The sequence below is a fragment of the Rhopalosiphum padi genome, chromosome 4 (genome assembly GCF_020882245.1).
Source record: "Rhopalosiphum padi isolate XX-2018 chromosome 4, ASM2088224v1, whole genome shotgun sequence".
Taxonomy (NCBI): Eukaryota; Metazoa; Arthropoda; class Insecta; order Hemiptera; family Aphididae; genus Rhopalosiphum; species Rhopalosiphum padi.
Genome location: NC_083600.1, coordinates 41247756 through 41262610, shown reverse-complemented (window position 1 = coordinate 41262610; position 14855 = coordinate 41247756). Strand labels below are relative to the sequence as shown.

The 14855-nt window shown below is 26.8% G+C and overlaps 2 protein-coding genes across 3 annotated transcripts; one reads left to right on the top strand and one right to left on the bottom strand.

The window, feature by feature from the left end:
- Positions 1-1635: 1635 nt before the first annotated feature.
- Positions 1636-8664, bottom strand: LOC132929626 (CCR4-NOT transcription complex subunit 3). 2 transcript variants are annotated; one of them, XM_060995107.1, is made up of 11 exons: positions 8578-8664; positions 7021-7253; positions 6803-6958; positions 6389-6568; positions 6178-6325; positions 5766-6022; positions 5461-5692; positions 4707-4976; positions 3597-3865; positions 3324-3533; positions 1636-3268 (listed from the first exon to the last, which is right to left on the bottom strand). In XM_060995107.1, exons 1-11 carry the CDS (start codon positions 8606-8608, stop codon positions 3170-3172), a joined length of 2085 nt encoding a protein of 694 aa, XP_060851090.1. In that variant the 5' UTR covers positions 8609-8664; the 3' UTR covers positions 1636-3169. The 2 variants fall into 2 exon arrangements, with proteins under 2 accessions (XP_060851090.1, XP_060851091.1); XM_060995108.1 differs by lacking the exon at positions 8578-8664 and adding an exon at positions 7621-7828.
- A 197-nt stretch (positions 8665-8861) lies between these two features.
- Positions 8862-14341, top strand: LOC132929625 (lysine-specific demethylase 5). The gene has a single exon (XM_060995106.1). The coding sequence runs from the start codon at positions 10635-10637 to the stop codon at positions 12900-12902; it is 2268 nt and encodes a 755-aa protein (XP_060851089.1). The 5' UTR covers positions 8862-10634; the 3' UTR covers positions 12903-14341.
- Positions 14342-14855: the final 514 nt, after the last annotated feature.

The following is a 14855-nucleotide window of genomic DNA, read 5'->3' as shown; positions in this document are numbered from 1 at the left end:
CGGCCGCTTCATCAATATTTTAAGGGTGGGTGGTTAATATGTTTTTTATAATGAATTTTAGTAAAGTGAGCAGTTTTGGTATGTAGAGATATTTAATAGAACGGGTGGGTGGATGGTACATATGTAAGAATCTTCACTCCTTATGTAAAAGTAATTCAACATGCCACTGGTTGGCTGGATCTATGTATTATTCTATTTAGTACATATGCTCAATAAATAACTAATATAAAAACATATTTTATAAGTCATAAAATCATGTATTTGATGAAGATTATACTTCATATATCATATTGTTTAAATAACTAAATGTCTAGGTTTCTAATTTAATCATAGCATGTATAATTTATCAACCATTAACATACAAGATATGAGTATCAATACATAAAATGTATAGGTAGTGTATCAAGTAGCTTTATTAAATACGTTAAAGAGTATTTTGTCTGATATTTCAGGCAATAAAAATAAAAACAAATTATTTTTATTCACTTACTAAACCCTATATCTATGCTAAATTCAGTGAAGTATACACAATAAATAATAGTACAATGCATATTTTTACAGTAAAAATTTTGGAAAAATGATCTTAAAATTCTAAAATGTTATATAACCTGCAGTTTTAAATTATTTGTCTACAACAAAATTAAAAATATTAAATGTTTACAACTATTGTTAGGATATTAATCACTTATGCATTTATTTATATTATTAACACTTATGTATTTATATACTTTTCTTTTTCGTTATTTTTTGTTATTTTTATATAAGCTTTTATGGATGATCCAATTTATGGCTGTTGTACAACTCGTCAAACATCGGTGGATTTTACATCGACCAGATTGTGTACCTTTGCACCAGTTGGTTCGACTTAGTTCACCATTGTTACAGACATTACTACTTGCAAATTGTCCAATCAGCACCTCAATTTATGATAAAAAAAACCAGCGAGATACTTGGCAATTTAGGTTGAAACTTTTTTGTAAATTACCTCCCCCATATTTTTGTGCTACCATACATTAGTTTTCAGTAGTTTATTTGCTCTATTATTTCATTATTATACACTGCTGATGACACCAGACTTTTAAATGTTAATGAACTACAATCTGTCAGTCTATATAGATTAGAACATTTTGCTAATTTTGTAAGCTTGCCTAGGTACAAGTACAACACTTGTTAATAATTGTATCGGAACAAATAAGCAATAGGGCATTGACAAATTAAAGGGTACTAAAGTACACACTGCAAGTTGTAACCAATAACCATCAAATGGTGCCACTCAAAATTGTTAATATTTTCATTCGCAATGTTTAAAAAAAATGTATTATTGATGAATGAGAACTCGGAAACCCGTTTTTAAATATATTTTGTTTAATTTAAACTTGAGATTTTATACAATTTATCTAGCACCAAATTATTGATTTATTAATAATTGTAATGATGAACGTTGAAATAAACAATCATATAATAAACAATTTTTATTGACATATTATTATAAAAATAAATCAAGTTATTTCAAAACTAGTAATTGTGACGATGAATATTGATACTTAATGAAGAAAATAAGACAATTGCAAATTTTGTACTCATTATTAACTTAACTTTAGTCAAATTAAGAGATCGAAATAATAATAATAATAATAATATCAAACAGTTTTATTTTTATTATTATTAAATAGCTTACTTTTTGTACATCTATCATTCATTTGTTTGGCTTTAAGATGATGTTGTAGGAACAAAACATCAAGATTGTTTTCCATGCATTAAACACAATCAGAGCTTAATACTTAACAGCCAACAATAATAATAAAAAAAAATATTGATCATTTTGTCCCTAACATAAATCACAAAAGGAAAAGTAACTTAAACATAATACTTTCCTGGTCTATAATAATAATTAATTATTAATGTGAGGTTGTTTGGGTTTTAATAAATGGAGATAAGAGTCGGTCAAAAATTATTTAAACATTTTAGAATATATAATCAACAATTGATAGAATATTGTGCCTAACCAATGGATTAAAAAAATTATACAAAACAAAAAAAATAATTATAAAAAACTTAATTCTATTGATGAAATATGAATAAATTATATTTTTTGAAAGACTCTTATAATATACAAATTTTAAATCGCTCATTGAAAAATCATTTGTTTACAAGTGAGAATTATTGAATGTTATTATACATAATAGTATAAAAAATAGTAGCTAACATTTTTGTTCTAGTGAGTAATGAATTAAGTACAAGGTAGGAGATTTAATTTATGTTGCTTGCTCTATAGTTATTCAATTTAATTTGACAAAAATATAAATTACAACCAATAATGTAAGTTATACATTCATTGAACTTTAAGGAAACGGGAAAATTAAGTTTATAAAAGAGGGTCATTCAAAAATTATTTAATATATAAATCAATTTAAAAACTTAATAAAAACTATTGATCTCATATAAATTCATACAATTTCATTATTAAAAAAATATATGGTTTTATTTTATTTATATTCATTCAATTAAAAAAATGTATATACCTGATTAAAGTGCTATTAATTAAATTTTTATTTACATACTTTTATAATCAAGAAAAAAACTAATTTCAAGAGATAGGGAATGGACAATTATACATAAAAAAAAAGAAAAAGTAATTTACATAATTTTTGAATGACACCAAATAAAATTAACTTTTTGGTATCACAGATTTAATAACAAATTTGACAAAAAATCTGAGGTACAAAAAGTACAATACAGAAAAAATTTAAATTAAACTATGAGAAATTTAACTATGTTGCTAATAATATTTCTATTCGTAAGTTTTATGCTTGAAACAAAAACAAAATTATTGAAAATACGTCATTTTTCAAGGAATAATGCAAATGGGACGTAAGCCTTAGTACTTCTTTTTGGTTAGAGAATAAATAATTTAGAAAAAATATTGAAGCAGTCTGTTAATATGTACAACATTTGGTTAGTATGTACATACATATAAACAAAGACTATATTAAGTTATTTTTTTTCAAAATTAAAAAATAAAAATAGTATACTCCAAATTCCTTTTCTCCAAATGTTCACATCATATCACATGTTGTAAGGGCACAAATAATCCTTTTGTATTCATGGACTATATTCTAAGTATTTTTTTTTTTAGTGTATGACTATGTGAAAACACATTATTTTCATTTCAATTTAATTCTCTATCTTCCAGATACTTATACTCGAACGTGAAGCCTTCTTTTTTCCGTTGACCCCATTTTTCATAGTCAAAATAAATGTAGGTGCCCTATTTGAATAATAAAAATTAAAAACGTAAAATAAGTTTTATTTAGTAATCAAACCTGTTCATATTCTTCATTAATTAATTTAGGTTCTTCGTGTCGCTGAAACCACATCATATATTTTGTATGGAATCTCCAACTTTGTTTTTTTAATGCTTTAGCAGCTAAATACTGTGCTTTAGACCCCTCCATGTAATAGAATATAAAAAAAAGGGATTCTGTTGAAAGCCTTTGGAAAAATTCTAAACTGTCAGAATGGGGTAGAGGTCCCTATAAACATAAAATGTGTAAATAAATAAATATTATTATAATCAATTATAATCAGTTAATTACTTGATTATAATAATGAGGCGTTGTACAAGGATTTCGAGGTAAATATAATTTTATTCGTTCGGAATCTGACGGATGAGGTAAATGTACAAATGCAGACTCAAGCATTGTGAATTGAAATTGATGGTCTTTAGAAAGTGGCACTGGACCCAGTGGAGCTACTCCTAATAAAGGAGAAATCTTAGCTTCAAACAAAACAGGTGGCTGTTGTGATGGTTGTTGCTGTAAGCTTAGGTGACTACTTGAATTTTGAACTATATTTGAACTCAAACCTTCAAAATAAAATTTATAAATTTAAATTACATTAAATTGTTTTTTAAAATATACAAGATTACAAGAGTGATTATTTAAAATGACAATACTATTTATAAACATATAATGTTAATATAAGACAAATACTTTACTAATCATATAATCTTAAGATTGAAATAATAGCTAAGATAATTATAATAGTCGGAATCCCAAAATCATTATATTGCAGGGTGGGTAATACATCTTTTTTGTTTTTGAATTTGTCATAGATGCATTTAGAAACACTTACATACTATTTGACTATGAGCAAATACCCCTGAATTGATTTGCACTCTATTTTAGGTACACTCAAACCAAAATACACTGGGTGCTGTATTTAATTTGTCACATAAACCCTAATTCAGCTTTAACTATAAATCTATTTGACATACATAATAAACTAAACATGCTTTGGAGTATTAAACAATTAATGGTATCAATATAATAAAAGATTCATTTATGAGCTGCACTGGAAGTAGTTGATAATAAAATTATAAATTAATGTTACTATAATTTATGCAAGTAAATAGTTAAAACATAATTTAAAAGTAATAGTATCGATAGAGCGCATACTTATTTATGAAATAATTTTAATATACCCCAATTAGATTATATGGTTATTTAAAAAAAATATATAGTTAATTTTATTTTAGCAATTAAACAATTGAAGGTATAAGGGTATTAGGAGTTTCTACACACTTTATTTTTATGTGTACATAGGTGTTAATAGAAAGAAAAATGAAGCCTTTTTATATTTAAAATAACTTTAAAAACTTCATCAAGAATTAGAAATAAATAAAAATTACAATATTTTATAATTACTTTTAGTATCAGTAGACTGTTGTGATATATCAATCCCAGCTTGATCAATAGCTTTTTGGGCAATAGTCTTTAATGATGACAGAGCTGTATGAGAATCCACTTGTACTGGTGATGTTGTAGAACTTAATGACGAAGGTGTAGTAGACACACAATTTACCACACTATCAGAATTATTCACATTTCCTTGTGCAGTTGACACATTTGTATGGTAAGATGATGGAGAAGTTGGTATAGATGTAACAACAGATGTATTTTCAACAGATTGTGCTTCTATGTAAATAACAGTTCAAAAATCAAACAATAATGTTATAATAATAGCAAACTAAAAATCTGATTTCATACTAAGGACATATTTACTGTCCACATATATTTTAATTGTCATCTAAAATAAGCATTCTAATAAATAGTTATATCCCATATTCACAAATTAAATTTTCTAGATAATTTATTGATAAAAAATTATAAAAATGATTCCATATATTTTTTTTAATGCATAAAATATTCAAATTTTAACCTAGTGAAACATTTTAAATGAGAAGGCCACATATATTAATAATTTAGAAGTTAAAATAATATAGCATTATTTTAAAAATCATAATTTAATCTGTAAAAAGTAAAATTTGGATATTAGTATTTTATTGTGATAATATATAGTTATTGCATAACTTGATAAAATACTGTTATCATACTATAAAATAATATCAAAAAAATATAATTTAATCCATAAATTATGTTTTTTATACTTAAAACTTACGTGCATGCTTATTGTGAATATTTGAAGCTGCTACAGTTGCAAAATTGCCGACAGTAGTAGTACTTGTTTGAGTAGTTATAGATTGAGACACAGTAGATACACTGGATGTTGTTGTGGTATGATTACTAACAGATGATTTAACAACAGCAGCTATAGTTGGACCCTTACTGTTCACCGTAGAATTAGCATTATTCGAAGGATTTGCTTTCACAGGGGTTGGTTTAATTGCATTCTAAATTAAATATTAACTTTAAACTGATAGTAAATTGTTGTTTTTTTTAATAAAAATATTGAGGTGTACACACTTTAATAGTTTCTTCTTTTTTTTTACGAACTGGTGCTGCAACAATAGAAGCTGAAGTAGCAGTAGTTACAACTGTAGATACTGCAGAGATCATTGGAATTGATTCACTGATTGTAGCAATAGTTGTTATTGATACTGGCGTAGAAGTTGTTATTACAGTCACTGAAACTGGCTCTTCGATGGAATGATTGTGTGACATTGGAGCAGGAGATGCCGGACAAGAACCACTAAGACTTGCAGTCTGACTAGTGGGTGATCCTATAATCATAATTCATTGATACATAAAATACAATAAATGTATTGAATATAAATTAAGTTCTAAAAAAAATAAGTTAAATTTGAGCTTTTTAAGTATTATTATAATAAACTTCTCAAAAATATAATAATTATATTAACATTCACTATATTGTTACCATTTGCTTCTGCAGAATTATTTGCAGCAACTCCTAATTCAAGTTCAGCTAACCCAATTATTTCATCATATAAATCATCATTATGCATAAAATCCTCTTCATGTGATGCTTCAATATAATATTCTACATCATCTTTTATCGACCGAATCTATAAATAAGCTTATTAAATTATTTGTTTAAGAATTACATAATTTATAGTTTTGTATGATACCTTTTTGACTTCCACTGACATATTATCTAACATTCTTAGCACAGTCTCTAATTTTCGTATATGGAACCTATGTCGTTCTACTCTTGCTTTAAGTTCATCTAGTTTTTCTTGTTTATCTTTGTCCAATCTTTTTTTCTTTCCAACAAGTAAAGACTCCATTTCACATTCATATTGGTCAATCTATCATTTGATATTTTATTAATAATTATTAAACACAAAACAACTATAAACTAAATAAGAAAATTTTCATAATTAAATCACACTAGAAAGGGAAAAGTTTCAATAATAAAAGTAACTAAGATCTTAAGGAAGCCATGCATAATATATGATTTAAATAATTATAAAATTAAAAAAAAGCACCTAATTGAAAACCTAACCTGATTACTTATTTCTTAAATCATGATAAGTAGTTACTTGAATATTGAGCGACTCAATTGATTGTGTTAACCATGCACTTATTTCTTCTCTTTCTTTTTGAGCAGGATCTAGTTTTTGGGCAGCACCCAACCCTTCTTTAGAATAAGCTTTAGTCTTTGTTTCTCGTTCGACTACTTTAAACCTTTCCATTTGCTACAAAAATAAATATAGTTTAACATTTAAACAAACTAATTTAAGTGTATAAATATACTAACGGTTTCTATAAGTTTGCGGTAATCAAGTAATGCACTTTTATCCTTAATTTCTGCGGACGCAATCCAGCTTTTGATTTGATCGCGTAACCTCTGCAATTTCTTGATTTCCTTTTTGAGGTCAGCCTCATATTTTTCTTTTTGATTACTATTTGTAGCATTATGAACTTTCTGCCAAATATCCTCAAATGTTTCAACACCTTCGGTAACTTTCTTAAGGCACCGATCAATTTCACCTAAAAATTATATACAAGTAATTGGACTATTACTTTAAAGCAATAACATTTTTGTGTAAAAAAAGGAATTTACAATTTAATGTTTTACATTTATAGCTAATACAAGATAAATAAATTTTCAATGTAAGATTTTTAAAATTATTTGACATAAATGTATTTGTTAATCACACAAGCATGAATAAACATGTTAACATCATAAACTACAATAATTATATTTTAGAATAGCAGTTATTTAATTACAAAATTTCTTTAATAAAAACCATCACTCATATATTGGTCATAGGAAATACCCCTATAATAATGTTCTTTTCAACAGTTTTCGAGTATGAAAGTGAACAATAATAGAATGTGTACAAATCATATTTACCTTGAAGTTTTCTAGAAGCAGCCATAACTAAGGAAACATTTCAAATACGAATATCAACATAACATTATTTAAACTACATACAATATAAAAATTTGTCACAATTTTGGACTAAAAAATTAATAAAAAAATTACAATTTTTATCATACAAATTTCACCACTACCACTGTTTGTGTTTGTGTGTAAACGCTTTGTTCAAGATGGCTACTGATAATTTTCAGGTTATTCAAAATTGGATAAACGACTAAATGTGTACGGTAAAATTTAATTATATTTAGTATTTTAGAATTTTATAATAATTTTTAAATGAAATAACTACTAAAATTTATATTAATTAAGATAATTCATTTTTCTAAAGATGTTTTAATAAACTTAGCTATGAGTATTTTAAATATATTGTTGACTGAATACATCTTGCTGATGTACGGATTTAATTAAAACAGCTGTTCAAGACGTTATCTATTATCACAATCCACAGATTATGTAACAATGAGATGTAGGAAGAGGAGACTTTGAAGGTATAAAATATTAATAAAATTACTCAAAAATAAGTATTAAATATACAATAATTTATATATTCGGTATTAGATACTTGGAAGATTTTTCATTTTTCAGTTTCTTTAAGAATTAGTTTAGTATATGTATGGTATAGTATGTATGTTTCTATAATATTAATCATATTACGTTGAAAAAAATATAATTTATGTAAATAATATTTACTCAAAATAAATATTCTTCTACATAGTACGTTGGTCTACGTTAATTTAAAACTACTCGTTTAAAAATAAATATATAATTGTAACTTTTAACTAACCATCAATAATATTATACAAAAAAGATTATATTAGTAAATATTTTACAATTAATAGGTAGCTTTGCTATACAATTTGTACATGTAATATACTTGATAATATAATACTGTGTTAAATAATACTTAATTTTATATAATTAATATACTACCTTTCATATTGTGTTTTATTGATTTGTACATGGTTTAGAATCATTTATCACGTTTTTGATTACTTTGATTTCGGAAACGAAAAGTTTTATTGATAACTATTAACTATCACTATTTATATTTCATGTATGTACATATATATTAGTATTGCGAAATACATATTAATATACATTTTTTTTTATAAGAGGTTCTATGTACTATTGTTATTTTTTTAATTCAACATTTTCGAATTAATTATTTCATTAACTAATATTTATTAATGGGTACTATATTTTACGGTTGCTGCTAACAATTCTTGATTGTAATATATCATGGGAATTTCATATCTTTTTACAACTTGTTCCGGTTATATTTTTCATAGTGTAAGTTCTATTTTAATTTTTTTTTGGGAATTTGATAATATTAATAGCATTTATGGTTCTGGAGAATTGATAACTGCAATTTTAGAACGAATTTATTTATAATTATGTAATTTTGTATCGTTAACATGCGTGGAATTAAGTTGATTAAATTATAGTTATTCTTCGTATAAAAATTATGGTTTGTATTCGTGACTCTTAAGGGATTATTAGTTTTATTTTTGTTAGATAAATAGTTATGTATAAATAGACGCATAATATTAAGTAGGTATATTTTTTCTAGATTGTGATACGTATTACGTATGCAACACTCACTCACGCGAGTTGTACGGCACAACGGTAACGTAGGTAATAGGTATCTTTGATTTACTCTCATCGCAAATCACAATAATTTATGCCTTATGGTTGGAATTAAGGTCTTCTAAGACCGTGACCGATTCGATGAGACATTGAAAATTATAAGTAACAAGTGACGGTTTGGATATATAACTATATAACTATCCTGTATCCATATTTCATAGACGTACTGATATTTTTTACATTTATTACGTCCATTTATCTATTATGCGGATGTTCGAACGTGATGTACTTCGTTTCTCGAGATGTCACTCGCGAATCAAATAAATTTACTAAGCGACGAGTGACGGCATGCACTCAATATCATTAATCATTGACACTCGCAAGATCGCCGTTATTCTTAAGTATGAGACAAAATGGCCCAAACAACGGACGTAGGTCGAGCGGCGCTCTGCAGAGGAGTGTGAATTAGTATGGAGACTGCAACACAAATTGAAAAATATCATTGATCGAAGTGATTGAACAGTGTCGTAATATTTCCACGTCCTGGTTTATTTAATATTAACATTATATCATACTCGAGGAGTTCTCCTGTCGTAGTGTTTTGCCCGTGTGGCCGAGTACACGTTCTGTAGGACGTAGTACGGCATTATAATTGTGTCGATATTACTGCGAGTGCGTGCGTCCGTATATCCCGTAGTTGGTAGTGGTGCGAGCAGCTATATAATATATTATTATTTTCTATGCTGTGAGCGGCGAACCTCATCACTTTCGTGCCTGTGTCGAAGTCTTGTGCGTGTGTATACGTGTGTTAGGGTGTGTGTGTGTGTGTGTGCGTGTCTCTATTTGTGTGCAATGTGTATGTTGGCTGCATTCTATCTTCCATAGTGAAATTGCTACTTTTAAACAAAAGGCTTTAAAAATTAGTTTTAAATTATTTCCGTGCGTATACCTACGAAATATTCAATTTGTTTTGATCTGGTTTGGCGTAACCGAGCAACATTGACTGATCAAAATACTCGCTCGAGGTACATCGAAGATATATTTCCTTTCCTTTTTGAAAATCATTAAACGGATCACCCACAGTTGCGTGGTGGTAGTGGCGGCGTGGAGTGTGGTGGACTACGTGACATTTTAGAAATGCGGGATGGACGTCCATCGTTCGAAACGCAATCCTTGGCTCTTTAGTCTACAATGCAACGTACATTTTCAACTTCTAATGTTCGATAAGCATTATGTTGTACATACGATACTTTTTTCGATCAAGTTGTTTTAAATTTTTTTAGAAAGTGTTTTTATCTTTGTTTAAGTAAGTAATTATAATTTTTTTTATATATATATATATATATAAATATTATATATACGTATATAATATTATCTTTATACCATAATATTACATTAAAATGAGTGTAAAAAGAGATATAAAGTGTAAACTTGAAATTGATGAACCAAAACAAAAAGAATGTCCTGAAGGAAAATTTATTGATCCTGTTAGTCTTATGGAAAAAGGCAAGTTTGTTTTCAAGGTTCCACCAGAAGCTCCAGTTTTTGAACCTACAGCAGAAGAATTTAAAGATCCATTGAAATATATTGCTAAAATTAGAAGTGTAGCACAAGAACATGGAATTTGTAAAATTAGACCTCCTTCTAATTGGCATCCTCCATTTTGTGTTGATGTTGATAACTTTAAATTTACACCAAGGATTCAAAAACTAAATGAACTAGATGCAAGTACTAGAGTTAAACTCAATTTCTTGGAAAAAATTGCCAAGTACTGGCATTTACAGGGGATCCGTATTAAAATACCAGTATTAGAACAAAGGGCTGTAGATTTGTATTCTCTTTATAAAATTGTAGAATTTGAAGGAGGTTTTGATGAAGTATGTGCAGAAAAGAAATGGGGAAAAGTTGCTAGTCGTATGGGTTATGTTTGTGAAAAATCTTCTGGTACAGTGTTAAAAAGTCATCATGAAAGGTGGCTTAATCCATTTTCACTTTTTCATGCTACCATTAAAGATGAAATTTATAACAAACCAATTAAAAGAGAGAGTAAAGTTCCAAATATTAAAGAAGAAAATTCTTCTGTTTCAAATTCACCTACTAAAAGAGCTAGACTTAGCCCTGATGACGATAATGAATCTGATGATTATATTAAGGATCCATTTTATCTAATGGAAAATAAAGAATTAAGAAAATTACAATTTTTTGGTGCTGGTCCTAAAATGGCCGGATTTAGTTCCAAGTGTAGAATAGGACATTTAAAGTCAAAAGAATCTAAGAAGTCTAAAAGAAGAAGTAAACCTGCTGTAGATTATTTGGATAAATATTATTGTCAAAAATGCGGAAGTGGCAAATCTGAAGAAACTATTTTAATTTGTGATGGATGTGATTTAAGTTTCCACATGCAATGTTTAATCATACCATTAACTACTGTTCCAAAGGGTGAATGGAGATGTCATAAATGTGTAATTAATGAAGTGATCAAACCTAGTGATGCTTTTGGATTTGAACAAGCTCAGCGGGAATACACACTTCAACAATTTGGAGAAATGGCAGACCAATTTAAATCTAAATACTTTAATATGCCAGTTCATCTTGTGCCTACAGACAAAGTTGAACAGGAGTATTGGAAAATTGTTTCATCTATTGATTCCACGGTAATAGCAGAATATGGTGCTGATTTACATACTATGGATCATGGGTCAGGATTCCCTACAGGTCTTGCGCTTAGTGGAAATGAAGATAATACTTTTTACAAGTCCTACATAGAAGATCATTGGAATTTAAATAATATACCAATACTTAAGGACTCTGTTCTTAGTTTTATTAATGCTGATATATCTGGTATGAAAATTCCATGGATGTATGTTGGCATGTGTTTTTCAACATTTTGCTGGCATAATGAAGATCATTGGAGCTACTCAATCAACTATTTACATTGGGGTGAACCAAAAACGTGGTATGGAGTTCCAGGAGCCTCTGCCGAAGCTTTTGAAGAAGTTATGAAGGAGACAACACCAGAATTATTTCATTCACAGCCAGATCTCTTGCATCAGTTGGTTACTATTCTGAATCCAAATATATTGATGAAAGCAAATGTCCCAATCTATCGAACTGATCAGAATGCTGGAGAATTTGTTGTTACTTTTCCAAGATCTTACCATACTGGATTCAATCAAGGATATAATTTTGCTGAAGCTGTGAATTTTGCTCCTGCTGATTGGATTTCAATAGGTCGTGAATGTGTTAATCATTATTCCTCTCTCAAACGAATATGTGTATTTTCCCATGATGAACTTATATGTAAAATGGTGAACTCTTGTGATGACTTGACACCAAAAGCAGCTGAACTTGTGTATGATGATTTGAATGAAATGGTGAAGTTTGAAAGAGTTCAACGTAAAGCACTTTTAGATTGGGGTGTTACTGAAGCGGATTTTGTTGAATTTGAACATCAAGTAGATGACCTTAGACAATGTATGGTTTGTAATACCACTTTGTATGTGTCTGCTGTATCCTGTTCATGTGATCCAAAAAGACTGGCATGTCTTCGGCATTTTAAACAACTTTGTGACTGTCCTGCACAAATGCACGTGTTCAAATACAGGTATACCCTTGATGAGTTTCCACCTTTATTGCGAAAGGTTAAAGCTAAAGCTGAACAAGCTTGATGATTGAATATATTTACATTAATATTTTTTTTTTATAGCTGTAAATAATTTAAGCCGTTTTTGACAAATATAACCAAAATATGAAATAAAGAAACAAATATAAAACTAGGTTGATTTAATAAAAATATATATGTTAAAAAACTATATTTTTGCATCTCATAGTTATATTATATATTTAAGTCTTTTTAGTTTAGAAGTTAATTGTTTACCTAAATATTAAAGACTATGTATTTTAAAATTTAATATGAAAAAAAAATTATGTTCATTATTTAATATTGTACATTAGCTTAACGTTTTTGATGTACCTACTAAAATAGTTAGAACTCTTTTTCTTATTGAATTATTTATGTAACATTTCTAATGATGTAATTTGATATATATTTGAATGAATTTAGTATTATCTTTTAAGTGCTAGATAGGTTCTAATTATTAAAAATTTATATCTCAATATTATTATAGTATTGATGTTGATATTGATATATGCTTATTAATTATTATCATTATATTAATTAAGGTGTATCTTTAACAATTAAAAATGTTAACAACCTAATAGAATATTTAATTTATTACCTAGAAATATATAATTAATATCATTGCCAGACATCACCAAATATTATATTTTTATTACACAAACTGCTGATGAAATTATGCAAGTTGGCCCATTAATTGATCTCTACAATAATATAAACTTGTGTAATATGTTAAATTATGTTTGATTGTGTGATTTTTTTTTCAAAGATAGAATTTTAAGTTCCTATATAAATATTAAACTTTTTTATATCAATCTGTCATCTTCCTGGATTTTAATTTTAGTTTTTTTTCTTTTATGGAATATATTTTGATCATATTTTGTATCATACTTGATTGATTTATTTATGCCTAGTATATTTTAATTTTAATTATATTTATCTCATAAATTGTATCTTGGTTTTTACATAAGAAATAATTTTTCTGTGCAAATATAATTCTATAAAAATTATTAAGATCAAGTTGATATTATATCTTGTTAAATTGAATGTATTTACGTTACTTTCATTATAATTTTAAAATAATATACAGTATTTAAAATTAATTTGAACAAATTTATATTTTTTCTAATAAATAGAGCTGTAGTTATTTAAAACGAATTAACAATACAATCAATATAATGAGTGTATTGTAATTTGTTTTATAAAAACTAATTATTAAAAAATGAATTATATTTTAAATGAAAAACAACTGAATTTACTTCTTTAATTTGTAAGGTGTATTTAATGATTAGTATACACATCTTCATAAATATAGATTACAATGTAGTACAAAATATTTTATTTTTACTTTTAAGTGTAGTTATAGTTAATATTTAACTGTACTAACTTTAATTTGTGTGTACTTAATGTTTATATCACTGTTGAGGATTAATTAATAAAAATACTTAAAACACTGTTTGAAACTCTAAATCATGCATTACTCATTTTGCATTACCTACTTAGAAAAAAGTATTTTAATAACCAGGGGTAGTAAGTTAATGCACTAAATGTTCTTAAAAATACTCTAACATGCACCAAAATATTTAGTGAAACCTCCTACAGAAAAATCCCTTAAATATTATATATACAAAAATATTTCATCAATTAATTTGGTTGATATAACTATCTATTGATACATGGATAGTATTTTTAAAGTTTCCAAACAAATTTTGTTTTTATAATGTAGCAATGAAAATTATAATTCAAATATTTAATAGATCTTTAAAAAAAATAATAAAAATAAAATATCCTAGACTAAATCCTTTTAATTTGAAACAAATTTTTATGACTTATCATTAATATAATTTAACAAGATTAATTTGAAAATGCATTAACTTATGAGCCTTGGTGATGACATATAATATTTAGAAGTATTAATTTATCTAATACTATGTAAAATTAAAATTCAGAACAGAGATTTTAATGTTTTATGTAATATATTGTA

Coding starts and splice junctions, on each gene's coding strand:
- LOC132929625 (XM_060995106.1), top strand. CDS start 10,635: ATGAGTGTAAAAAGAGATATAAAGTGTAAACTTGAAATTGATGAACCA.
- LOC132929626 (XM_060995107.1), bottom strand. CDS start 8,608: ATGTACAAATCAATAAAACACAATATGAAAG. Junction 7,254..8,577: donor AATAAAACACAATATGAAAG/GTAGTATATTAA, acceptor TATAATTTTTAG/GTGAAATTGATCGGTGCCTT. Junction 6,023..6,177: donor TAATTCTGCAGAAGCAAATG/GTAACAATATAG, acceptor TTATGATTATAG/GATCACCCACTAGTCAGACT.